A 25,219-nucleotide genomic window follows, 5' to 3' on the forward strand; every position below is an offset into this window, starting at 1 on the left:
ATTTGGGTTTTCTGGGCGGTTTGGTTGATCAAACGGACGAAACGATGCGAACAGGCCATTTTCGAGACAAATCGGTGTGCTATAGCACACGATTTTTGGTATGGGCCAGGGATCCGGGCGTGATTTTGGTTAAAAATCAACCGAGCTGCCCCAAGCAGAACTTCTTGGTTCCTCTCGTGACAACATATTAAATGAATAGTATCTTAGAGAGGCGAACAATGCTTTATTATAAGACATGCGAAATAGTAGGAATTGAAGATATTTGCAATTTTTCGTGCGTGTTAGCCTTTGAATTGATAGGAGGTTGTGGGCGTCCGAATGCATTTTGGGCAAAATTTCTTAGATCCGTTAGTGACGACCTACTAAATGGATTGTGTTGATTTGGAGAAACGAACAGAACTTTTTTTAAAACATGATTGAAATAGTAGAAATTTAGGCTTCTTCGAAATTTATTGTGTTACCCTATGGATTGATAGAGGTGTGGGCATCCGAATGCATTTTGGGCAAAACTTCTTAGGTTCAAGATTGATGGCAGTTTGGGCGTCCGAATGCATTTTGAATAAACTTCTTTGGTCCGCTCATGACGACCTGTTAAATGAATTATGTTGCTATAGAAAGGCGTGCGGAGCCTTTTTTAAGGCATATGAGCGAGGTGCCTATGAATTGATTGGAGGGTGTGGGCGTCCCAATGCATTTGGGGTAAACTTCATAGGTCCTCTCATGACAACCTACTAAATGAATTTTGTTGTTTCAGAAAGGCAGACGAAGCTTTTTTTTTTAAGACATGAGTGAAATAGCAGGAATTAAGGAGAAAGATGCATGTAGAAAACCTTAATTTAAAGACACATAATCTAGAAACGTAAAGTTGTTGCCACGTGACCAAAAGCTCACGAGTTCAAGCCGTGGAAACAACCTCTTGTATAAATGTGCAGTAAACTTACGTACAATAAACCCTTGTGGTTCAGCCTGCATCTAGACCCCGCGCATAACAAGAATTTTAGTGCACCAAACTACCCTTTTTATAATCTAAAGAGGAGACAGTAATCTCGATGAGCGAAAACTGACCAGAATAATATGGTTCTTAATCCCTTCATAACCCCAAGACTCAGCTACCTACATATGTTAAATGGCATAAATAAGTAGTTTCCCTATAATTAGTCAAAATACATGAAAGCTAGCCCGAACATCATGGTTATTACAGCAAAAAAAATAGAATGCTTTTGTTTAAAAAATGTGGGAGCGGCCAGCACATGCTATTCAAAGTACAGGAAGTTTTCACAATGTGCAAAATCATGAAAGGGTGAAACATGTAGTGTTATCTTAAATACAACACAGTTACAGAAAAAGGCATGAAGGGTGAAATAAAAGTTTCATCTCCACTAGGCAAATGTGATGCAAAGCTTGGCCTGGGAAAACCTTCAAGAGATGATTTTACACAACATTGAAAATCGACGACTTCTAGGACAGCATCGGATGCTGTGACACGAATAATTATTTTTGTACATTTCACTAATCTAAATATACTAAACTTGACTGGAACTATAATACAGACCTTAGCGGCTTAGCCGGAGGACAGCTTATCACTTTTTCTTTGAAGTAGACGACCCTTTTTTGGACTTCTTTTTGGTACTTGTGTTGCTTTTGTTCTTGCTACACTCTGGGCAAAACCAGTCGTCCTCTGGAACACACTCGAGAGGAGGATCACAGCAATCTACATGCATGCCAATGCCACATCCACGAGAACCACTTTCGTCACCACAGATCAGCATTACATCCTCCCTGTTAGGCAACCCACATACCTGGCATGCTATATCGTTACTACTGTCATCTGATTGCACCATCTCCTCAACAATCTCTTCCAAGCGATGGCCATGTTTTTTCAGTGACCTTTCTGCCCAGGCATGAGTGTTGTATTGCACATAATTGTTGAGGGGATAACCAGGTTTGCACACATAAGTCACCAAGTAATCAGGTAATACACAAGGTATCTCATGCCTTAAGAATTCTTGAACCCACTTGTCACAGCGGGGCATGACCTCACTAACAATGGCAAAGTCAACGCCTGACTCAAGGAATCGACTATAAGGAGGAGAAGTTGCTAATATAGTGCCATCTCCTGCCTTGACTGCACGCTTCAATGTATCCTGATTCAACAAAAGAGACTATATCAAAACCTGTCAGAGATGGACAAAGTGTTTTCCGAGTATTTATCATTCTACAAATTGCTTGAATGTGGTGCGGCGAAAAAAAAACTTCCTACAGAAAATATTTCCACTGCAAATGTTTCATCTTGGAAAATCACTTTCTAGATCATTTTCCAATTGCGGCTGCGGGATAAAAGCACATGGCATGTGGTGATTGCACAAGATGTAGGATAAAATATTAAAAGTGTTCTAGTGATAATTTTTCAGTACAAAAGAAAGACAATTCTACATGTTAAGTAATATTAAGAGTTGTGCTTTGTAAGAATAATAGAAGTTATGTTTAGTAAAGAAACTTTACTTGCGCTCAAAAGGAAGTCATTTTCCACTTTGGTGAAATATACCGCGTTAGGAGAAATTATTTTTTCATGATACAAGGAAACCAACTGTGATTTCACCGAAGAAGATCCAGCAAAATAATTCATCATCATCCAAAACACACCATAAAAAGAGTTAATGGAAGAGAAAGAAACTCTTGCAAATAGGCAGCATAAGAACTCAATCTTCAATAAACCTATACGGCAAACAACAATTACCATACCAGTGGTGGTACAATGCAGTCTCCATATATGATTATCCTCATGCCATATAATGCGCCATGTCCAGTCCTCTCCCTCAGAAGTCGCCACTTTCTTGGGGCCTCTAAGTTGATTGCTAAGTCTTCAGTCAATCCCTTTTTGTGCCATTCATACGACTCCTCATCTAATAATTTTCCAGCCTCAACGCAAGCAGTTAAATAATCTGTCTTTAAGATCCACCTGTAAAAATCAATAGACAATATAGTTACTTATGAGAATGGACATAACTTTAGGGATGTGTAATTTGCCAAACCTTCCAGAGGATGCAGCAGCAAAAAATTTCTCTGTTCTTCGTACTGGAGCAGGAACAATGAAATGGGTTGCCTGATATGACCATTGGTGAGAATCTCTGCACACTTTCCCTTTCAATCGCTTGATAACCTGCTGAAACTCTTTCCTTTGTAGCCGATGCCCACTAACTATAAACCACCTAGGCTCACTTCGTACTTTTGTAACCTGCAATGAGCGAGACTTTTTATCATAAGCAGAACTGTCAGCCTCATTTTCATTATGACTCGCGTTCTGGCATCCAATAACAGGTACGTTCTCCTTCTCCACATCCATGGAGCTCTTTAATTGATGCTCAGTTGAAATTACTGTGGCTTTTCCAGTTTCAGATGGAGACCCTTTTCCTTTCTTTGCTTCTACCTTGTTTCTATCAGTTCTGCACTTCTTCCTTTCTGTGCCTTCTACAGAAACGGCAGCTCTTTTAGTAACTAAACTAGTTTTCTTGCTATTCTTCTTCGGACATTTTGGATCTTTGGGAACTTTCTCCTCTGAAGCTTTCCCCACAGAAGTTGATTCTGTCTCCTTGTCAGAAAAATCATTTTGAGTTTCAGATTTATTGTTCATTGTACTTGGTCTCTTTGCAATATCCTTACGGTCATTCTTATTTAACACCTTGTTCACATTTGATTTCTTCTCCATTGATTGAAGCGCTAAATGTTGTGCTTCAGTATCAGTAGACTTCTCTTTTGGATCTGAAGCTTTCCCCACAGAAGTTGATTCAATCTCCTTGTCAGAAAAAACATTTTGAGTTTCAGATTTGTTGTGCTTTGTACTTGGTCTCTTTGCAATATCCTTACGGTCATTCTTATTTACCACCTTGTTCACATTTGATTTCTTCTCCGTTGATTGAAGCGCTAAATGTTGTGCTTCAGTATCAGTAGACTTCTCTTTTGGAACATTTAACTCCTCAGCTTCTTGGTCCTCTGGAGCCTCAGTATCATCATTTAGGGATTCATTTGTTTTGGCAGCTTCTTTTTCTGAATTTGAAAAATTATTTCTTTCGATCTCTTTGCTCGAATCTGCATTATCTGCAGGGAGAACCTCACCCTTTGTAGAGAATAAGATATTTTGGTGCTCTGTCTCCCCTCTCCCTCCACTGGAAGCAGCTGAATCACTCATCAGAACAGGCTTGTTGAGCAAAGAACCTTTCTGATTTCTAGCACCCCCTTTACTGAGACTTTGTCTTGATCCGAGTGTCTTCTTGGAAAGCGATCTTTTCTTCAATGTCTTAGACCCTGACATAGAATCATCTCCAGCTTTATCGAACTCATCCAGTACAGACTTCAGGTTATCTCTTGTTTCTTTAACTGGAGATGGGACATCTTGTCGTTCATCCGATGGCCCATTAACATCACGACTAGCATGATTAGTCCCTTTCGACCCCATGATCATACAAGTGCCACTTTGAGGTGCATGATCATCATGCCCTCGCCTAGTGCTTAGTGTCACGGGATTGGAAATGGTTGAATCACGATGTTGCATGGTATCAAAAGTTACATCCTTGTCAAAGTGAGGAGCAGTGTTCCTAAACGAAAGATGACTGTCTTCATGGCTTGGACTATGTAACTTAGACGTGTTTACCAACTCTTCAGAACGATTTGCCGGCAAATAAACATCTAGTATGCTTTCTGGATTATTAACAATCCTTGGTGACTTGAAGCTACTGTCGGAAATGCCCATCTTCCTTTTCTCAGGCAGTTTACTGCTTTTAGCCTTCCCAGAAAACGACAAATTCTTTGGAGTTTTTACACCCAACTCACTCTTCTCCTTTCCTCCCTGAGAGGACAGGTTAAAGCAATCAAACTCTATGCCTGCTTCAGTAGTAGCGGGGGGACTTCCTGCACAATTCTTCATTTGTTCAGAGGTCATGGGAGAACTGAATTTCCTTGGTATTTCTCTGGACGAACGAGAATGAGGAGACTTCCTGGCACTACTTGAAACGTAACCCAGATCACTTTCATTTTGTCGCATGCTAGATGGCAGTTCTTCAGTTGTTCTACAGAAGTTGGAATTAAGCATCTCAGCATGCCTATTGGGAGATTCGTTAAAGGCCGAAACGTGGTCAGAGTTTGACTGTTTTGAAGCAGATAATGACAGCCTTTTTGTGTTCCCAAGACCTGACAAACCTCTAAAGGGGCTCAAGTCTGAAACGTTTGTAGAGGGCATAGAGGTTTCTTGCTTCACAAGGATTTGATTAGGACTTCTTGGATTTTCAGGACCCATGATAGCTATTGTCTCACCAGACCTATTTGCAGCAATGCCCTCATTTTCATCTTCAGAATCTTTGGCTTCAGCTTCCATCATCTCCAACTCATACCCACTTAAGGCCAGAAAAAGAAACGCATATATGAGCACATTATTATTTGCTGTTAATTTGTTTGACAAGAGAGGCCCATTGAGGGGTAAAGTATAAACATATTACGCCTGAGCCCTGAGCTAAATGAAATTATCCCTTACTTAGCAAGTGAGCAAAACGCTTTATCGATTTTTTACTTTGAAAGGTTTTGTCTACATCAAGCTTTGATTTTTGAGTTTGAACTTTTGTTTAGCACACAAGTCAGAAGCTATACCACAACTCTAAATAAAAAAAAAATGAGTGAAATAGGAATTAATCTTAGAGGTCCAAAAAGGGCTAAGCAGGTGCTCAGAAACCTCTAGCGGGCTCTAAATTTCATATAACACACATAAAAATACATTCATATAATTCACAGATAAAGACCATGAAGGTAAAGTTCTGCGCATCTTTGTTTCTAGACTGGATCGCTTGAAAATGTATCTCATATAACAAATTCAATATGCACAAGCACTTCCAGATTCTAATTAAAGAGGACTTAATAATAACTAAACGTACAACTTCAAATGTTTCAAATTCTGCAATATAAAGGCAACCTAATAGGAGTACTATAACTAGTCATTACCAGCGCAAAACAAAATACAGCAGAAACATGAGATACTTCACATTAAAAGGCAGGAAACAGCAATGACGCACCTCTTATCATACTCTGCTTCCGGAAGGATTTCCCAAGACTTTAAACTGCATAAGAAATCATGAAATGAAAATATGCATTTTAGCAGCTTAAAAATAGGAACTTCTGTAATTTCTGAGAAAATTAATTTCGGGCATACCAATCCTCCAACCACAGGTGATTAACAAGCTTAATCGTCTTCATTTTCTTGGCAAGCTCGTATTTCTCCCCTATTAAATGTAATAAGCTAAATTAGTATTCATACAAATTCGTAAATACATACCATAAAAGACATGGAAAATAGTGAAAATCAAATGGAAATTGGAGTAGCTTTCTTCTTTATCTTTTTTGAGAAAGAAAGAGAATTCAAAGACCTAAGTAGTATGACAAATGACTGATCAAAGGTCAAGGTAATTGACAGGCTGTTATAATGAAAAATATGTGAGCGAGGCCTACTCATTAAGCATCAATGCCTGAACACATGACATCATAGAGTAAAGCATCAAAGAAAAGAAAGAGAATCAAATGAAAAGTTAGCTCAAACTGCTGTAACACAGTCCTCTTTTTTCTTTTACTCGCTTCATCCTATATCATGAGATGGTGTTTGACTTAATAAGAAATCTAATGTATGTAATTTAACTTATTTATTATATTAGCAAAGGAGGAAATTAATAGTGGTAGAAAAGCTATATGATAGAGAAAATATCAATGAATTTAAATTTTGAAAGTTATATAAAAATGGAATGGTGTCAGAGATATCAATGAATTTAAATTTTGAAAGTTATATAAAAATGGAATGGTGTCAGAGATTTTGGGAGGTCCTGAAAAGGGGAAGTGTCACATAAATTAGCACCAATAAAATATTTAATTTCCTTGTCATTATTCTATCAAATTGTTAAATAGGTAGTAAATTATGAATGTAGCTGATATGAGGATGCTCATATGGATGTGTGGACATACTAAGAGAGATATGATTAAGAATGTAATATGGTTCGGGCATGTGAAGAGGAGGTGTGTGGATGCACCAGTACAGAAGTGTGCGAGGTTGACTATGACACGAGTTCGGAGAGGTAGAGGTAGGCCAAAGACGAACTGAAGGGAGGTGATTCGGGACATGTCATAACTTCAATTTACTTAGAACATGACCCTAGATAGGAAGACATGGAAGTTGAGGATTAGAATAGAAGATCAGTAAGTAGTTGAGAATTGAGATGTATCGCACTTTAGGGTGGATAGCCAGGGAGCTAAACTCCTCTGCATTTACTCGTATTAGTGAACCATTTAGTTGCATGGCCTCTTACTCTTCAATGTGTTTTACTATCTATTGCTCATTTGCTCCGTATCGTGTTGTTTAGTTGCCATATTATTTTCCTTGCATCCATGCTTCAAAAAAAGGTTCTATTTTTTCCTTTTCTTCTCTTCTCTTTAGAGAAGAGACTTTTCAGAAACTACCTCTCTGCCCCCACAAAGGCAGGGGTAAGGTTTGCGCACATCCTACCCTCTCCAGACCCCACTCGTGAGATTACACCGGTATCTTGTTGATGTTGTTGAAGTAGTAGATTCACGTTTATAATGAATCTGCATTGTTCTTAAACCACAGAAAATTGATGTGAAGCTATATATCCGTACTACTTTAAGGACTTCCTTACTTTCTTCTTTAAATACTAATAAGGAAACAGCAAGAGTCATTTTGCAACTGCAGATAATATTCCTAGATTAAATGCTATTTATACCCTGACCTCCAGTTTGTTTTGAACTACCCAAGTCAAATGCATACACATACGCGACATTTTTCCCCAGGTCAAGCCTTCTGCGCAACATAATTTTTAAAGGTATACTCGATAATAAATTAAGGCAAGAAGGAATATGAGACGGGAAAAATTAGCCAGCATCAATACATCATAACGAATCATCATCAAAATAGAGGACATTTGTGCAAAAACACCTGAAACCCCCATTCACCCCCTCTAGGACAAAGCATTAAATAAAACAAGACAAGAAATAAGGAGAGATGTAGGACCAGCAATATGTTGCAACTGGTGAAAAGGGGATAGTTACCCTCAAATTTGTAGCATATGAGATGAGTGACTTTGTTTGCCACCAACGGCTTTGAAAAGTTTGCACCCATTAGTCCCACCATTGTCTAGAAAGAAAGAACCAAACACGTGATAAGAAACTATTAGATTCTCCTTATCAGAAAATATTGAACTTCTCTTAAAAGTAAAAGAACTAATGAACAACAAACTGCATTTTACGAACCATAATATCATCTCGATCTTGCCGCTGGTACCCAGTTAAGCAGATTATCAGTGATTTAGCACCTGGGATTCCATTCAAACTTCTTGGAGGTCTGTACATGACCTGTAAGAGGTGGTGAATCTTTTGAGAGTTGATTTAAGGAAAAATCAATCATGCCTACAGGCCTAAGACGTGTTGACATAATTTTTAAGGGAGCAAAGGAACAGATAAAACAATGGATAGATTCATATGACCACTGAAACCCAAAATCATGGCCAAGGAATATTTCTGTAGAACTCCCTAAGCTCAATATGAGATATAAAAGAAATGCTGGCTCCGGAACCTATTGCACAATTGACCATCTAATAGAAATATTGCAGAGAAAAAGACTGTAAAACTGAATAGCACTTATAAACTGGACACATAAACACATAATATGAAAGATCCTTTCATGCACTAAAGTGGTTTTATAATTTAAAAGTAAAGTCTTCCGAAGAGACATTCTTTGTAGCCATTATTGTTTAAGCAACCACAGCTGGAAAAAGAGGCATTCAACTTAGCATCGCTGTGCCCTAGCAGACTGTAATATCCGAAAGGAAAAAGACAGAATTATTCAGAGGAACTCACAGAATCGTGATCAACAAGCATTCCCAGATCAAAACTATGTGCAACCCACAAGCTGGTAACAACTATTTTTCCAGACTGCTGAGCAGCAACACATATGGGGTCATCCTGTTTCCAGAAAACATAAGTGAGCAATGCTGTTTGAGTTTGAGTACAAAAATGGGATAAGCAATCAAGCAGCAAGAAATGCTAGAAAATCACCACAAAAACACAATAAAGACAATTTGGTTCAAACAAGACTATCTGACTCACGTAGATGATACCATCAACAATAAGATGGGTGCAATCTGGTCCATATTTACTTCTATCAACTCCACCACCCTCTACAAGCTTGGACCGAATCTGAAAAGGGGGAAAAAGGACAACTTTAAAGTAGAACAGTGACAACAACCATCAAAAAGAGAAGAATTACCACACAAAAAAGGAAAAAAAAAAAATATAATTGAATCTGGAAAATGAAAAAAAAAAAAAAAAAAATCACAACAACTCCGTTTTAAGAACATAACACTTGAACTTGAAACAAATAAATCAATCAATTATCCTTCAATCCAATGCAAACTTAGTTTGCATCAACAAAAAAAAAAAAAAGAAAAAGGCAGTCCAGTGCTTTGCATCAACAAAAAAAGGACAATTCAGTCCACTAAAGCTCATGTTAAGGTTATATTGTACACAGACCTACATTTTTACAAGAATACAAGAGGCTATTTCCACAGCCTGAACCGGTGACATACTAGTTACATGGTAGTAACTTTAGCAGTTACACTAAGGCTCCCTTTCAAAAACATGAACTCTAAATATCCATTTCACTATTCAAAAGATTATGCCCCCATCTTTTATCTAGGTGTCAGACCCACTCTACTTTCCCTTAGCTCACATGGAGTATTAACTTGGCAAATGCAACTAAATCAATCAATTATGAGACTGTATCCATAGTATTAGAAGACAATATTTTACATAGAACATCATTTCACACAACATCGGGTTACCTCTTAGAAAGGAAATTTGTCTGGCTCTCCTACCGGGTTCCAATACTTTCATTGAGATATAGCGCGGTTAAACTTTCACTGAGATACACCGGGTTCCAATACTTTCTCTGTCAGTGTCTTGTTTCTTTTATTATCTAGCAGTGTGTTATCCCATTCTGTTGTTTATTTTATGTTTTTTGTTTGTTGTACTGATATATGTCATAAGACGGAGGTCAATCGAAAATTGCCTCTCTACCTCATCTGAGGTAATGGTATGAACTACGTTCGCTTTACCCTCCCCAGACACCACTCTATGGAATAGACTGGGTGTGTTGTTCTTCTTCTTCTTCTTGAAACTTCCCAAGATCATATGTTGATGACTTCAGCCAATTTGATTCATTCTATTCCTAACCAAAGCAAATTAACCCTGGTTCTCTCTTTAGTGATCGAGTATCAAGCTCACATTTACCATTTTAATTTCCTCGGGCTTGAAACCAATCATACTTAATAAAACTCATATAGGACAGAACTAAAAAAGGAAGCACTAAGCTCCCACTATGAGCGGAGTCCTGAAAAAGACCGGACCACAAGGGTCTACTGTCCACAACCTTACCCTACATTTCTGCAAGAGATTGTTTCCGCAACTTGAATCTGAGCAAAAAAAAAAAGTAAATATGACATAATTTCTGACAATTTGGAGCTTAATTACAAAAAATGTCGAGATTTTACATAATTACTGAAAATCACAATTTTGGATATGTCGAAATATATAATACATCCAACAAAGCTATATTCTTTCCTTGTAAAAATGCATAAGTAACTACCAATACATTTTTCTAGATTTGTTTTTGTGGAGATACATAATTAGTTGAGATTTTTGTAAGTATTTTGTAAAGATGCATATTTGTGTAAATATGGTAAGTTAAAAGGTGTATATTTATGTTATTTTTTCAAAAAAATAAAAAGCAAAGTTTGAGGAAAATTAAACATGGATAAGTACCTGCCCCTTTCTAACAGACTCAAATCCGAGTAAAATAAAACGAACACCAAGAAAAGTTTGAAGCATAGGCTGGAGCATAATTACAGAAAATTTCGATATTTTATATAATTACTGAAAATCTCAATTTTGAGTCTGTCGAGATACATAATTAGCTCTCGCTACATCCAGCAAAGATAAATTTTTTCCGTTGTAATAATACATTACTAGCTGCCAATAAATTTTTTCCATTTTGTTTTTGCTGAGATACATCATTAGCTGCCCGATACATCCAATAAAGATATATCTTTTCCTTTGTACAGATAAATAACTAGCTACAAATACATTTTTTCCTATTTCGTTTCTGTTGATAAACATAATTAGCTCCCCGATAAATCTAATGAAAATACATTTTTTCCTTTGTAAAGATTCATAATTAGCTCCCTATACATTTCTTCCAATTTTGTTTCTGTCCAGCTACATAATTAGCTTCCCAATATATCCAATGAAGATACATAATTAGTTGGAATTTTTGTAATTACGGGTGGATATTTGTGTAAATATGGTAAGCTAAGGCGTATATTTATGTCATTTTTCCAAAAAAAATAAAAAAAACTTTGAAGAAAATTAAACATGGATAAGTAAGTACCTGCCCCTTTCCAATAGGGTCAAATCCGAGCAGAACAAAACGAACACCATCAAAAGTCTTCGAAGGGTCTAGCTGTAACATATCTTCAGTCATTCGGAGCTTCTTCTCCTTACCGAATAAAAGTAAAACTCCCGCTATACACTGACTCAGGGAAAGGAACGGCCAGACCTTTCACGTTACCGAATAAAAAGTACTATCCAATGCACTAAAACTCCTGCTATACACTGGCTCCCTTTCACGTTACTGAATAAAAAGTAATGTCCAATGCACTAAAACTCCTGCTATACCTCGGGGAACGGCCAGACCTTTCTCCCTACCGAACCACCTTTCACGTTACTGAATAAAAGGACAGCACGATGCACTAAAACACCTGATATACGGGGGATTCAGGTAACAGGCAGACCTTTCTCCTTACCGAACAAAAGTATAGTTCTGTGCACTAAAACTACTGCTATACACTGGCTCCGGGAAATGGAACAGCCAGACCTTTCACGCTACTGAATAAAAAGGGACAGCACGATGCACTAAAACACTCGACATATGCAGGATTAGGGCAGCACGATGCACTAAAACACTTGATACACGCAGGATTCGGGCAGCACAATGCACTAAAACACCAGATATACGCAGGATTCGGGCAGCACGATGCACTAAAACACCAGATATACGCAGGATTCGGGCAGCACGATACACTAAAACACCAGATATACGTAGGATTCGGGCAGCACGATGCACTAAAACACCAGATATACGCAGGTTTCAGGCAGCACGATGCACTAAAACTACTGCTATACACCGGCTCTGGAAAACGGAACGGCCAAACCTTTCACGTTACTGAATAACAAAAGGACAGACCGATGCACTAAAACACAGATATATGCGGGATTCGGGCAGCACGATGCAATAAAACACCAGATATACGCGGGATTCGCGCAGCAAGATGCACTAAAACACCAGATATGCGCGGAATTCGGGGAAGGGCCGAACCTTTCTAGGTACTGAATCTTCGAGAACAAGTAAGCTAGGCGGAGAAAATGGAGATAAAATTGTGAGATTTTGATTTATATAAGAACCCTAAGGAATTTGAAAGGGGGATTTTTTTTGTTGAAATTTTTTTACAAAGCTTGTTGAGGAAGGAGTAGACAAAAAATTATTGGAGGGATTTTGTGTCTTTCAATTTTTTATTTTTGGTTTAATGGCGGCAAAATTATTGTTGGGCCGAAAAAATGAGATATATTTGGTGTTGGGTCTTGATGATATGGGCCTAGGCCCATGTTCTTCTTATCCAAGATAGTCGATTGCCAAGAAAATTGCATGACATAGACCCAAATATGAGTGGCTTTATTTATTTGACCTCACTTTTTAATATACTAAAAGTACCATTTTATTCCTATACACTTCAACTATATTTTTAAACTTTCATAATCATTTATCTCTCAAATTTTATTTTTTATTATTTTCACTTTTTTATTTTTTTCCTTTAATTTTATTATTCTTTTTTTAATTATTTTCACTTTTTATTTTTTTCTTTAATTTTATTTTCATGTTTTAATTCATTTGTCTCAACCTTTATTTTTCTCTCTTTTTTTCTTTTTTCTCAAGCATTATTTATTTCTTTTTTTAATTCACTTGTCTTTAACCTTTATTTTTGGTTTTTATCAGTTATTTTTTTTATTTTATTTTTCTCAAACTTTAGTTTTTCCTCTCATTTTTTATTTTTTTTATTTTTTAAATTCTTCATTTTTTTCTTAATCTTTATTTTTTTCTTGCCTTTTTTCTCACTCTTTTTTTTTCTATTTTGTTTAATCGTTTTTTTCTTTTTTCAGTTCTCTTTTTGTCCCTCATTTTTCTCAAACTTTATTTTTATTTTTCCTCTCTTTTTTTTCTAAATTTTTTTAATTCTTCGCTTTTTTCTTGATCTTTATTTTTTTCTTTTCTTTTCTTTTTTTCTCAATCTTTTTTTTATTCCTCTGTTTTGTTTGATTACTTTTTAGTTTTTTCTCAACTTCTATTATATTTTGCTAATAAATAAAAAATTAGATAATCCGCAAAAGTATCTTCTTTTTTTGACATCAAAGCAAATTTAAGGTCATTAATTGTTGTTACGAAGTTCTTTGAAATTTCTTGAGATAAGTCGCGTTTCTAAGGCGAAAGTTGTAGAATATCTCATAAATAAAGACATACTGTGGTAGTATCAACTTTTACTCGTGGGACATAGTTTATTATTTGAAAGTCTTGGAGCTAAGTCTTGCCTCTAAGGCAATAGTTGTAGAATATCTCATTAATAAAAATATAACGTGATAGAGTCAACTCTTGCCCATGGGGCATAATTTGTAGTTTGAAAATTCTTGAGCTAATTAAGTCTTGCCTCTAAGACAGGAATTGTAGAACATCTCATAAATGAAAACATAACGTGGTAATGTCAACTCTTGCCCGTGGGGCATAATCTGTAGTTTGAAAGTCCTTGAGCTAAGTTTTGCCTCTAAGGCAATACTTGTAGAACATCTCATAAATAAAAACATAACGTAGTAGAGTCAATTCTTGCCCGTGGGTCATAATTTATTGTTTTAAAGTCCCTAAGCTAAGTTTTTTCTTTAAGGTAGGAGTTATAAAACATTCGACTCTTGCGCATGAAATATAACTTGTTGTTTGAAAATCCTTGAGCTAAGTCTTGCTTTTAAGGCAATAGTTGTAGATCATCTCTTAAATGAAAATATAACGTGATAGAGTCAACTCTTGTCCGTGGGGTATAATTTATTGTTTAAAAGTCTCTGAGCTAAGTCTTTCCTCTAAGGAAAGAGTTATAAGACATCTCATAAATCAAAATACAATATGGTAGGGTCGACTTTTACACATGAAACATAACTTGTTTGAAAGTCATAAGTTTTGCCTCTACAATATAGTAGTGTCACCTCTTGCTCATGAAACGTAGCTTATTGTAAGTCTTGCCTTTATAATGTGTTAGTGTCAATTCTTTCTTATGAGATGTAACTTAAATGGAAGAAATCGAAGAAAAGAAAAAAAAAAATTGCGGAAAAAGAAGAAAACGAATAAAAAAATTTTAAAAATAAAAATCAAAGAAAATGTAGAAGTTGGGAGAGAATATGAAAAAAATAAAGGTTGATAAAAATAAAAATAAAATTTAAAAATAAAGGTTGAGAAAAATTTAAAAAGAAAAAAATCAAAGAAAAATAAAAAAAAATAAAAAAATAAAAGTAGACGTTGAAAGGTGTAAAGAAAAAAAGTAAGGGTTGAGAAAAATTAAAAAGAACAAAAAATAAAAAATAAAAATAATATAAGATAAAAAAAAATGTTGAGGGGAAAAAAGGAAAAAAAGTAAGGGTTGAGAAAATAAAAAATAAAAATCAAAGTAAAATTAAAAAGAGAAAAAAAAAAAAGTTGAAAGATATAAATATAGAGTTGTTATTCATTATGAGCATCATTTATGTAATTACTCCATTGGTCAGGGGCAATTTTGTCCCAAAAAATATTAGTTACTAGCTAAAGGCTATTTTAAAAAAGTTTTTTTATTAGGGGCTAAAATTTGAAAGTCACCTCAATTTCGGTCTATTTTTGAAATTCACCCTCGATTGCCTTCTTAGGTAACTGCGGAACTCGCCCTTTAGCCATCAATCTTTAGATACAGAGCAGTGGCGGAGCCAGACTTTTGATTAAGGGTGTTTATATTTTCCCTTGGACAAAGAACTGTTTAAAAAACAAATGATCAAGGGTGTTCATATTTCCCCCCGTGCAAAGAACTGTTTAAAAAATAAAGAAAATATTTTCCCTTGTGCAAAGAACTGTTTAAAAAATAAAGAAAATAAAGCTCTGCTGCATCTGCCAAGGTTCGAACCTGGGTTGTTGATGCGGAAATGCATACTCTTGATCACTAGACTATACTTCTCTAGATTATCAAGGGTGTGCAACAACATGTATATAACCATAAATATCTATATTTAACCTATATACTCAAAAAAAAAAAATCGACTAAGGGTGTTCATCTGACCACCTTTCGTTGGTTGTGGCTCCGCCACTGATACAGAGGGCACAGTGTTTAGAACTTGATATGGCCATTACGAGTTTTTGTTTATGTCCTTTGGATTGACTAATGTGCCGACAACTTTTATAGGTTTGCTGAATAGTATCTTTAAGTCATTTCTGGATTCTTTTGTTAATTGTGTTTATTGATGACATTTTAGTTTACTTCAAGAAATTACATAATACCACATCTTAACTTACCATCATTACCTAAATCCCAACTCATCACGGAACCGCCTAAGTAATATATCGAGATCCTAAGTAACGTATCGTGACTCTAGGTAATGCATTTGACCAGTTCAAATCTATGAAAATCGCCCTTTATTTTACCATGGTCTTTAATTTTGAAGTTTTTGTCGAAATTGTCCCTATTTTGGAATGATCTTATGTAGTTGAAAGTACACTTGTGACATGATTCAATTGACATAAGTTTAGAAGATTTTTTTTTTAGTTTCCCATCCGGTGTTCGATGCCCGCATTGGAGCCCCGATTAATCCAAATCGCGCGTTGCAGGGCCCATTAAGTTGGCAGCGCTCCCAACAGAGTTTTCTCCATACCCAGGGTTGAACCCTCGACCTCTGGTTAAGGGTGGAACAATCCCATCCACTGCACCACAACCCATGTTGGTAGTTTAAAAGACTTTTAACATTGTACGACATAAGTTCCGTAGGAATTAAATTGTGTTTAACGATATGACTGTGAATATTGAAATAGATCTTTCGTCTCACTGACATAACTTGTTAAAGTGAATATTCAAGGGAAGCGCACCAGCATAGATTGTGGTGCAATAGATGGGGCTGCTCCACCCTTAACCAGAGGTCGAGGGTTCGACCCTGGGTTGGGAGCGCTGCCACCTTAGTGAGCCCTACAACGCGCGATTCGAATTAGTCGGGGCTCCAATGCGAATACCGGAGACCGGATGAGAAATCAAGAAAAAATGGGGAAACACTCCCTATCCAAGATTCAAATCCGGGACCACTGGTTGAAAAAGAAGCAGGCTCAAAGATTCAGAGCCTTTGTTGACTTGAATTTTCTAATTCTTGTGATATGGTACAATCACTGGTTACATAGATATTGATCCAAATCATGATTACTGATTCTTGTACTAATTTTGCAGTCCTCATTTACTGAAAATCACAATGGTACACACATTTTCCAAGTAAACATCAATTTCTTTGCATAATACTATATAAATACATCTCAATACGAAATACTGAATCGCGACACTACATATCTTAACTTGAAAGTATGCCGATGGACAGCTAACTATTTACATGGATGCCAAGCTCATTACTCTCAATCCCTTCATCTGATGAATCGTTGAAAAGCATAACAAGTCTCACCAATTGAGAAAAAGGGCATCCCGGTGATTTTGGGTCTATCGTACACAGGTCAGGTCCGAGACAGTGTTGGACTGCAAGGGTCGATTGTACAGTCTTACCCTACATTTCTGCACCAGGTTGTTTCCACGGCTTGACCCATGCAATCCTAGTCAGATGACAGCAACTTTATCAGTTATGTCGAGGCTCCCCAATTGAGCAACCTGTAGATGCATAGAATGACAATTAATACCCCAAATAGATAAATGTTTCTCTGCCCATTTGTGAAAGTGAAAAACAAATTTCCATTTCTCTCCACGACTCCACCCTGTACGACGAATGAAGTGCTAAAATCAAGGAGTAGTGACAAGTTATTTAGAGTATCAAACTGATGCAAGACCTACATGTATACCCTCCATTTCTCTGTGCTATGTACGATGAATGTAGTGCTAAGACGTGGGAGGAGTGACAAGTTATTTAGAGTATCAAACTGATGCAAGACCTAAATGTATACTTTTACAAAATGTCGTCTCAGCAACTCAAAAAGCAAAAGCATGTATTCAAATCTAGCTAGTCACTAACCAATAACAGCTCCAAGCAAACAACATTAACAAACAGAATATCAAAGTTCCGGTCTTTTACATCATTAATAACTACAGGAACTTTTAGCACACAAGTATTACACGCTTTCCCCTACTTATATGACTTGCTTTCCGTTTTGAATAAATATTTGGCAGTATCTCACTAATAACATCATTTTAAACATCTTTCATTGGTTTCAAATTATTTTCACGGGCTATGGCTAAGAAAAAGGAGGCACCACAGGTGAAACGGATCCATCACTTCTATATAAAAGGAAAAGCCTTAGCTGATATTAGCTCCCCGAAAACAAACTAGCTAGTTGGAATGAAAAATCTTCCATGCTAGAGGATGGCTAACGATAATGCAGATATATAACCAAATTCTTGGACAGATTCACTATTCTGGGTAAATTCAGTATCAAGAGAATTTGTGTTTCTCTTCATCTTCAATATCCAAAGACTCCGTGGAAGAAACTGATCTTCACTAAAGGCCTTTTACCTAGGCATCACTTTGTGTTGTTGCTGGCATTACACAACAGGTTATCAACAGTTGATAAACTCAGTAGATGGGGGTATTCAGGTGGCCTCAGAGTGCGTCCTATGTCAGCCAGCTACTGTGGGATCTAGTTCACATTTGTTCTTCAACTGCTCCTATTCTAGGTACTTGTGGCAGACACTACTTACTTGGATGGGACAGATTACTAACTGGGACTCTGAGGTACGATAGCTATCTTCCCTAAGAAGTGCAAGAGCTGCAACTGTGATCCTGGGATTCATTTTTGCTGCTGTGGTATACCATGTTTGGATTGAAAGAAACAGTCGCAGATCTACCCAGGTGGGTAAGGATACACTGTTAAGAGTCAAAGAGATCATTTTGCAATTACATATTGTGGGGCAGCGACATACCAAATGGATGAGCATACTAGAGAAACTCAATAATTTTCCCTTTGGTCATTCTATATTTCCTAATGTAAAATGACTTGGGCCCTTCCTAGAAGGTGCTCAGTTATTAAGTAGTCTCTTTTGATTACAGTTTTTCTTCTTTGGTTATTTTTGTGGGAACCAACTATAGAGTCCAATGAGTTTGTTGTGTAAATTGCTTTACTTGGTTAAATACGATTCAGCTTATACTTTGCTAAAATGCAATCCAGTTTATCCGGAAAAAAAATGTGATCAAGACAACATTTTAAACTCCATGCTGTCGAAATGATGTCTCACTAATTGGGATTGAGGGAGTAGTTAAAAACCAGCCATCACATAGAACCTGAATTTTGATTTAACAGATCATGGCATCACTGGCAAACTATTATATAAGCAGAGATTCATTTTGCAGCAAATAAATAGGCTAAGACAGCTGAGGCTACCGAAGTTGCTCGACTCTCCAAAAATGTTGCCGCACCCGTGTCAGATCCTTCAAAAATACACTACTTTTGGAGGATCTGATACGCATCCATCTAACATTTTTGAAGAGTCTGAACAACATAGGAGGCTACCACCTAGCATAAGTGCATCAAAAATCATCTTTGAATGTTTAACCAACAGTTTGCGCGGTTTTCTCATGATAGTACAGAGGGATAGCTTTACCATTGCAGGCTGTTGTTCACTAAAGGAATGATGGAAAATTGCCAAGTCAGGATCATCCTTGTGCTTGTCCCAAGCAGCTTTGAACTGCGAGCCCTTGGATCTTGACAATGAGGGGAAAAGATATTAGGAAAGTGAAGAACTAAATAATAAGAGAGAAACTATACAACAAAACAAAAAAAGAAAAAATCATAGCACATGCAGGAAGAAAAACAGAGGTATCAACATGGACAGGGTCACAGAGAATGATATTTACTGTTGGATCAAAATCATAATCTGAAGAACAAGCTTTCTGATTTCTTCACGTGCAACTTTTAGTGCTGCTTCCTTGTATAGACTAACAAGTTCATCCACCAACCTGCATCACACCGACAGATACAGTTTAAGGAAGCAAGACAAGAGCATGTAGGGAGCTTCTAGTTTAACGCTAGGATTGTTAATTCATCATCAGTTAAGATGGTTTAATTGTTAGAAAAAAGGGGGTCCTCAGTTTAGATGCAACAGGAATTTGGAAGGAAAACATACACTATTGGATGCACTAACAACTTTTGGTGTACTCCACTCTTCATATTCACAGCAGATATAAGTAAAATTCAGGGTGAATCCTAGTATTCCTTCGTAAATTACCTTTCAATGTGTGGCGAATTCCTTATCCATGTCAACTTTACAACTGTCTTGATCCGTTCAAGAACCTGAAATAAAAATGGTATCAAATGTGCTGCTAGTGGTGATCTTCAAACACAGTATCTTGTATAAGAAAACCTTAAAATGCAAAAGAAGCTCAAGTTTTATATATTTTAACAAGAAGCCTATTGACACAACTAAATTATAAATTGAAACTAGGGGAAAAGGAAATTCAGGAAAATTGTCCAGGATGCACTGGTTTACTGTAAGAGTTCAAAAGGTAGTAAGGCTGACCGACTCAAACGAATTTCATCACCTCTTACCAGTAGAACAGTTCCGTCATCATCTGTATGCATCCACTTGAAGAAAAGGGGGAAAAGTCGCCTGAAATGAACTAACAGTATAAGACCAAGACGATTAAACAGTGGCTCAATATGCTGTAGCCATGCAATACGTCGCTCCTTGTTTCTTGGTTGCCTTTCCAAGTGACTCAACATCTCATTCAACAATTTTTCATACCTGTGTCACAAAATTTTTGATAGGTAACTACATACTTGAAGCATAAATATTGGATGAGTAAATACATACTTGTAGCATAAAATATTGGAAATGCTCTCAGAGGACATGTGACATATTAGTACACAAAGGTACAGATACCTGTTTTAATGTATATGACATTGTCATGAACATCAAAAGACAACTAAATAGGGATTCACTGCATCATAAGCCTCTAAACAACGAAGAATTTTATTCAGATATCAGTTGGCTAAAAAGAACAGCAATGATGATGCCAAAACAACAACTTGAAAAATCTGACTTCCAAATTAATTATTAAAAAAAATTGTAAATTTGACAACAATAGACTGTTCCCAAGAGTTAACTTCAACGAGTAACACAGAGGTAATCCTATCCTCAAATAATAATAATAATCAAACTTTCACTTAATACTTGTGCAAGCCAAAACACTAAGAGTATCCAAATGTTTATTGGGGGCACAATAATTTTATGGGACAGCTCTTTCTGCATTACTACCATCCAAACATCATTCTTCTGAAAAATTACTGTAAGAATTAGACCATAAAGTACAGATTGAAAACACATGTATGAATATGCTTTTGTGTGCATCAACAGTAAAAGAAGAATCATGTTTTAGCATTTCAACTATACAATTTCCCAAGCAAATTTATGAGTAGAATACCATTTTAAATCATGCAAACATGTTGGAAAGAATTATCAAAGATTCAATATATAACTTATAGTGATATAGAGGATGCTCTACCATATGCTTCGAGGATTACTTTTCTGGGTGAAGGTCACCATAAGTACAGACAATTGAACCGCACGCTCCCATATCTCATCGTCGGAAACAATATTTTGGCAGCAAGCATCAAGAATTACATCTTCATACCAACCAATCTCAGCAGCATTGACATTTTTTGCCAGATGTATTAAGCTTGCCATGCCCTGCCCCTGAAGTAAGAGACAAGATTTAATCAACAACCTAATGAAATCCAAAATATTAGTCATAGACTCATAATTATGAGATGCAAATGTGTAGCAGACAAGCACCAGTTGCTTGTAACAATTTGAAATACCATTTTTAAACGTGAATATGGATTATATCACGCTCCCAATGACTAAGATGGAAAGATACTTACCAAAAGAAAAAAAGAACAAAAGACAAGCTCCAGAAAAGAAACTCAAAACCTGATTCATTTGGTGTTCTTTTTGTTGTCACAAGTTGCTATAGAGGTCAAAAATGAGCCAACTATTAGAGGCACATAAAAGTTATAGTACTGGCGAGCTAATATTCGATTTAACGGGTCCATCCCTTCTAATAGTTCACATTGTATTTTGACCACCATGTGTCTCAAGGGAAACACGGTGATATAGGAAATGTGAACTTTCCAATTAGAATATCTAATCATCCAACGCTTTCACCTATTAACTAACCACTGCAAGAATCAGCAGGTTTACACTATATAGAGGGTTTAATTATTCTAAAGTTACACAGGGTCATCAGCTTAGTTTGAAGCACCAATCAACAATTACATGGTTTATCTGATTGACACAGCAAAAAATTTCTAAGACCAACAATCATACAAAGATGAATGCACCTTTACTTCAGACGACCAGTGATCAAGAGCTGTTAGGGCACATGGAATCACCAAAGAGCACACTTTTCCAAGGTGAGGATAATCCACCTACAAACGATAAATATAGAGGTTATGTTCATCTCAACAGAATTCAAAACTCCAACTGAAGAAAATAATCATATGAATAAATCTTCAAGTACCAATTAAGGATAAACATACCTGAGAAATGAGCCATCTAAACTGATAAGCAGCAATAATGGCGTATGCTACAGGAACCCCAGCACTTGCAGATGTTATCTCATGACCATCAATTGACTTATCAATGGCACTCTGCTTAATCGTGTCTTTTAGCAAAGGCAAGAGTTGAGGCATTAAGTGTATGGCCAACATTTTGTCATTTGGGAGAGACTTAAATTCGATCTCCAGCTCGCCAAATTTGATCAAGTTAGAATTTCCAGCAGCCGTGGTAGCATAAGCTTTAGATAGGTCTTTGAAGGCGGAGGCAGCAGCAAGAGATAGCGAATTGGAAACCCAAAAGTGTTGATTATAGGTTGATTCGGAGGCGGATGCCAATGCAGCACAACATAAGCTAAAATCCCTTATTTCGGGTTGAGAGTCGGAAATAAGAGACAGTAACATGGATTTGATGGAGACATTGGAACCCTCTGGAGGAGTATACGGTGCCTTGGAAAGTGATTCCCTTATTGGCTTTGATAATCTATTACATACAGTATTTAAACAGATTATTACTCATACCTCAATACATACAACATATTAAAACAAGACATAAAGAATGCTCTTACAGAAGCAACTCCTCATTGAGAGACTTCGACATCCTTCCCTTCTCGCTGCTAATGCTAATGCTTCCAAACCTGACAACCTGCCGGTTTTACTTATGTAAATTTACGAGCCGTTCGTCCAACTAGCATTCCTACAATACTACCTTGAATCAAAATCTCTTAAGAGAAAGAACAAGAGACAATGAATTGAAACATCATTGGATGTTCAATCCTTTGTCCAAACTTAAATGTGAATTGTCTCTTCTTTACATGACTCTGGGGGAGGAGCCAGGTAAGTCAAAGGGGTTTCGGTGGAAATATTGCACGGTTTAGAACAATAAACCCAGTGTATTCCCACAAAGTGGGTCTGGGAGGGTAAAGTGTACACAGTCCATACCACTTCCCTAGAAGCAGGGAGGTGGTTTCTGATGTACCCTCCGCTCAAGACAGATAACAGTATAATAAACAAAAAACATAAAAAATAAAAAATAAACAAAAAAGTGGGATAACATACCGCTAGATAATAAAAGAAACAAGACACCGACAGAGTAATACTATAAACTATTTATTCGAGATCACAAATATCATTAGAACACTACGAACCAAAAACTACAAGCACAGATACAAACAAAGCACTCCTCCCTAATATTACAAACGCACTCCCATCCACTAACCCTCTACCCTAATTCGTGTCCTCCATAAGCTATAACCACTCCATCTCATATGTTAGGATCGAGAATCCCGGATAGTGCGGAATTAAACAAAGTAAGCGTTTGAAGACGATAACAAAACGATAATAACGATAAGTTGAGAAAATAAAGGAGGCACAAATTTAACCTGGTTCGGTCAACTTGACCTACGTCCACAACCAAAAGAGAAGCAACTTCACTAAACACCAACGGAACAAAAAAAGTATAAAGATACAAAAGAGAGTACAAAATTAGAGTAATTAAATACTCTAATAGCCCAAATACCCAAAAGAATAACCTCACAAAGATCACTCCAAATAAGAGGTTCACTCAAAGTATTTCCCAACACAACTCTCTTACAAATACTCTCTACAAAGAAGAAAACAAACACAACTAATTCTTCTTCAAATGTTGGTATTCTTCTCTAAATGGTATATTCCAAAGAGGGTGGAAATGCCTCTATTTATAGGCACAAAACAAACCTACGTTGATGTCATTAATGACATCAACACACTACTTTGCCAACCAAATTTGACAAGAAAACAAATTGCATGCAATGTTGGACTAGTCAACCAAATTTGACAAAGCCAACAAATGATCTTGCAAGTGCTTCGTAGAAACTTTGTTTGACCAAGTGTGAATCCAAGAAACAAACAAAAGGCCACATTACATCATCCCTAATCACCTCCCTCCAATATTTCTTCGACCTACCTCTACCCCGCCAAAAACCATCCATAACCAGCCTTTCACACCTCCATACTGGAGCATCCGTGCACCTCCCCATCTCGTGTCCGAACCATCGCAACCTCACTTCCTACATCTTTGCACGGTTTATTAAAAAATAAAAAAAAGAAGCCCGGTGCACTAAAACCCTCGCTACGCATGGGATCCGAGAAAGGGACAGATCACAGGGGTCTATTGTACACACTACACAGCCTTACCCATTTCTGCCGGAGGCTATTTCCACGGCTTGAACCAGTGACCTCTTGGTCACAACGGTTTATAGATAGTAAAAATTTAATTTTTTTTAAAGTATATATAATAGATATTTAACCCCCTTTGACTTCTTCGTATTTTTACTTTTCATATTCTAAAACCTCTTAGTGAAAATTCTAGCTCTGTCACTGCATAACTCATATTAAATGTCAATTAAACTTGAACAAATCACAAATGATCACATGAAGTAAAGCTAAATCTCATATAACTCAGTCAAGAACTCACGTAATTTGGAATCAAACAAAACAAACACACTAATGAATATCTGAATTTAAATGTAGAAATGCATTTAAAGAAAGTGAAACTAAATTAAATTAGACTAATTCAATCTTTTAAATATAAAATTTAAATATTCAATTTATATGAATCAATTTATTCAATTTTCGCAAATTAGGTACCTGAAAAGAGAGAAGCATAAACCCTAGCAAATTGGGGGGAAATTGAACTTATGGAGCATTTCTGTTGGGCCGGACTTGATGATAAAGTTCTCATATGGGCCAAGCCCAAGTCTTTAAATAGTGGATACTTAACGAACGGGAAAAAAAACGTATATAGAAATTATTAGATAGGGAATTATAACTTATAGCATAACTTTTATTTTTTCAAATTGTAGCAAATTTTATAAAAAAAATAAAAAAAAAAACATTTAAAAAAAAAAAATACTCATCACCATTTAGTTGTTCCAATCACAAACGCTTTAATTAACAAGCACGATCAATATGTCTCCAGGGGAGCACTACTTGATTAATAAGACTTTAACTCCCATCTCCTCAATTTGTTTGTAATTGAAGCGCAGTAAGAGTTGCATACATAGACACGAATATTGTATTTTAATAGTTATTTTGTATTTAAGCAATTTTTTATTCGGTGTTATGCTAGTTTAACAATTGTTTTGTATTTCACATCGCTGAATGAATTGGATATCAATTAAGTTTGTGTCAACTAGATTTACTGCAATTTTTCTAGATGAAGTGTTCGTTAAATCTTAATTTAATACAAAAGTAGATAAGTAGAATCTTGATTCAAAGAGA

The 25,219-nt window shown here is 36.4% G+C and overlaps 2 protein-coding genes across 6 annotated transcripts; both read right to left on the reverse strand.

Moving 5' to 3' along the window:
- Nucleotides 1-1,254: 1,254 nt before the first annotated feature.
- LOC107855128 (BRCT domain-containing protein At4g02110) lies at nucleotides 1,255-12,658 on the reverse strand. 3 transcript variants are annotated; one of them, XM_016700126.2, is made up of 10 exons: nucleotides 11,486-12,658; nucleotides 9,148-9,237; nucleotides 8,899-9,003; nucleotides 8,293-8,394; nucleotides 8,092-8,176; nucleotides 6,194-6,263; nucleotides 6,057-6,101; nucleotides 3,033-5,387; nucleotides 2,743-2,959; nucleotides 1,255-2,144 (listed from the first exon to the last, which is right to left on the reverse strand). In XM_016700126.2, exons 1-10 carry the CDS (start codon nucleotides 11,576-11,578, stop codon nucleotides 1,581-1,583), a joined length of 3,726 nt encoding a protein of 1,241 aa, XP_016555612.1. In that variant the 5' UTR covers nucleotides 11,579-12,658; the 3' UTR covers nucleotides 1,255-1,580. The 3 variants fall into 3 exon arrangements, with proteins under 3 accessions (XP_016555612.1, XP_047269326.1, XP_047269327.1); XM_047413370.1 differs by lacking the exon at nucleotides 11,486-12,658 and adding an exon at nucleotides 9,882-10,345; XM_047413371.1 differs by lacking the exons at nucleotides 8,092-8,176; nucleotides 8,293-8,394; nucleotides 8,899-9,003; nucleotides 9,148-9,237; nucleotides 11,486-12,658 and adding an exon at nucleotides 6,490-6,609.
- A 3,939-nt stretch (nucleotides 12,659-16,597) lies between these two features.
- On the reverse strand, nucleotides 16,598-24,699 carry LOC107855130 (uncharacterized protein At2g39910). Of its 3 annotated transcripts, none has more exons than XM_047413372.1 (10): nucleotides 24,587-24,699; nucleotides 22,528-22,655; nucleotides 21,944-22,442; nucleotides 21,746-21,832; nucleotides 20,908-21,098; nucleotides 19,952-20,147; nucleotides 19,632-19,696; nucleotides 19,261-19,362; nucleotides 19,008-19,107; nucleotides 16,598-17,066 (listed from the first exon to the last, which is right to left on the reverse strand). In XM_047413372.1, exons 2-10 carry the CDS (start codon nucleotides 22,557-22,559, stop codon nucleotides 17,016-17,018), a joined length of 1,323 nt encoding a protein of 440 aa, XP_047269328.1. In that variant the 5' UTR covers nucleotides 22,560-22,655; nucleotides 24,587-24,699; the 3' UTR covers nucleotides 16,598-17,015. The 3 variants fall into 3 exon arrangements, with proteins under 3 accessions (XP_047269328.1, XP_016555615.1, XP_047269329.1); XM_016700129.2 differs by having other exon boundaries at nucleotides 22,528-22,604; nucleotides 24,587-24,638; XM_047413373.1 differs by lacking the exon at nucleotides 24,587-24,699 and adding an exon at nucleotides 23,341-23,636.
- Between the last annotated feature and the right edge of the window lie 520 nt (nucleotides 24,700-25,219).

The sequence above is a fragment of the Capsicum annuum genome, chromosome 6, assembly GCF_002878395.1.
Source record: "Capsicum annuum cultivar UCD-10X-F1 chromosome 6, UCD10Xv1.1, whole genome shotgun sequence".
NCBI lineage: Eukaryota > Viridiplantae > Streptophyta > Magnoliopsida > Solanales > Solanaceae > Capsicum > Capsicum annuum.

Coding starts and splice junctions, on each gene's coding strand:
- LOC107855128 (XM_016700126.2), bottom strand. CDS start 11,578: ATGACTGAAGATATGTTACAGCTAGACCCTTCGAAGACTTTTGATGGT. Junction 8,395..8,898: donor TGCTTGTTGATCACGATTCT/GTGAGTTCCTCT, acceptor CACCTCTTACAG/GTCATGTACAGACCTCCAAG. Junction 6,102..6,193: donor CACCTGTGGTTGGAGGATTG/GTATGCCCGAAA, acceptor TTTCTTATGCAG/TTTAAAGTCTTGGGAAATCC.
- LOC107855130 (XM_016700129.2), bottom strand. Junction 21,099..21,745: donor ACTGGTCGTCTGAAGTAAAG/GTGCATTCATCT, acceptor CTCTTACTTCAG/GGGCAGGGCATGGCAAGCTT. Junction 17,067..19,007: donor GTGAACAACAGCCTGCAATG/GTAAAGCTATCC, acceptor ATGCATCTACAG/GTTGCTCAATTGGGGAGCCT.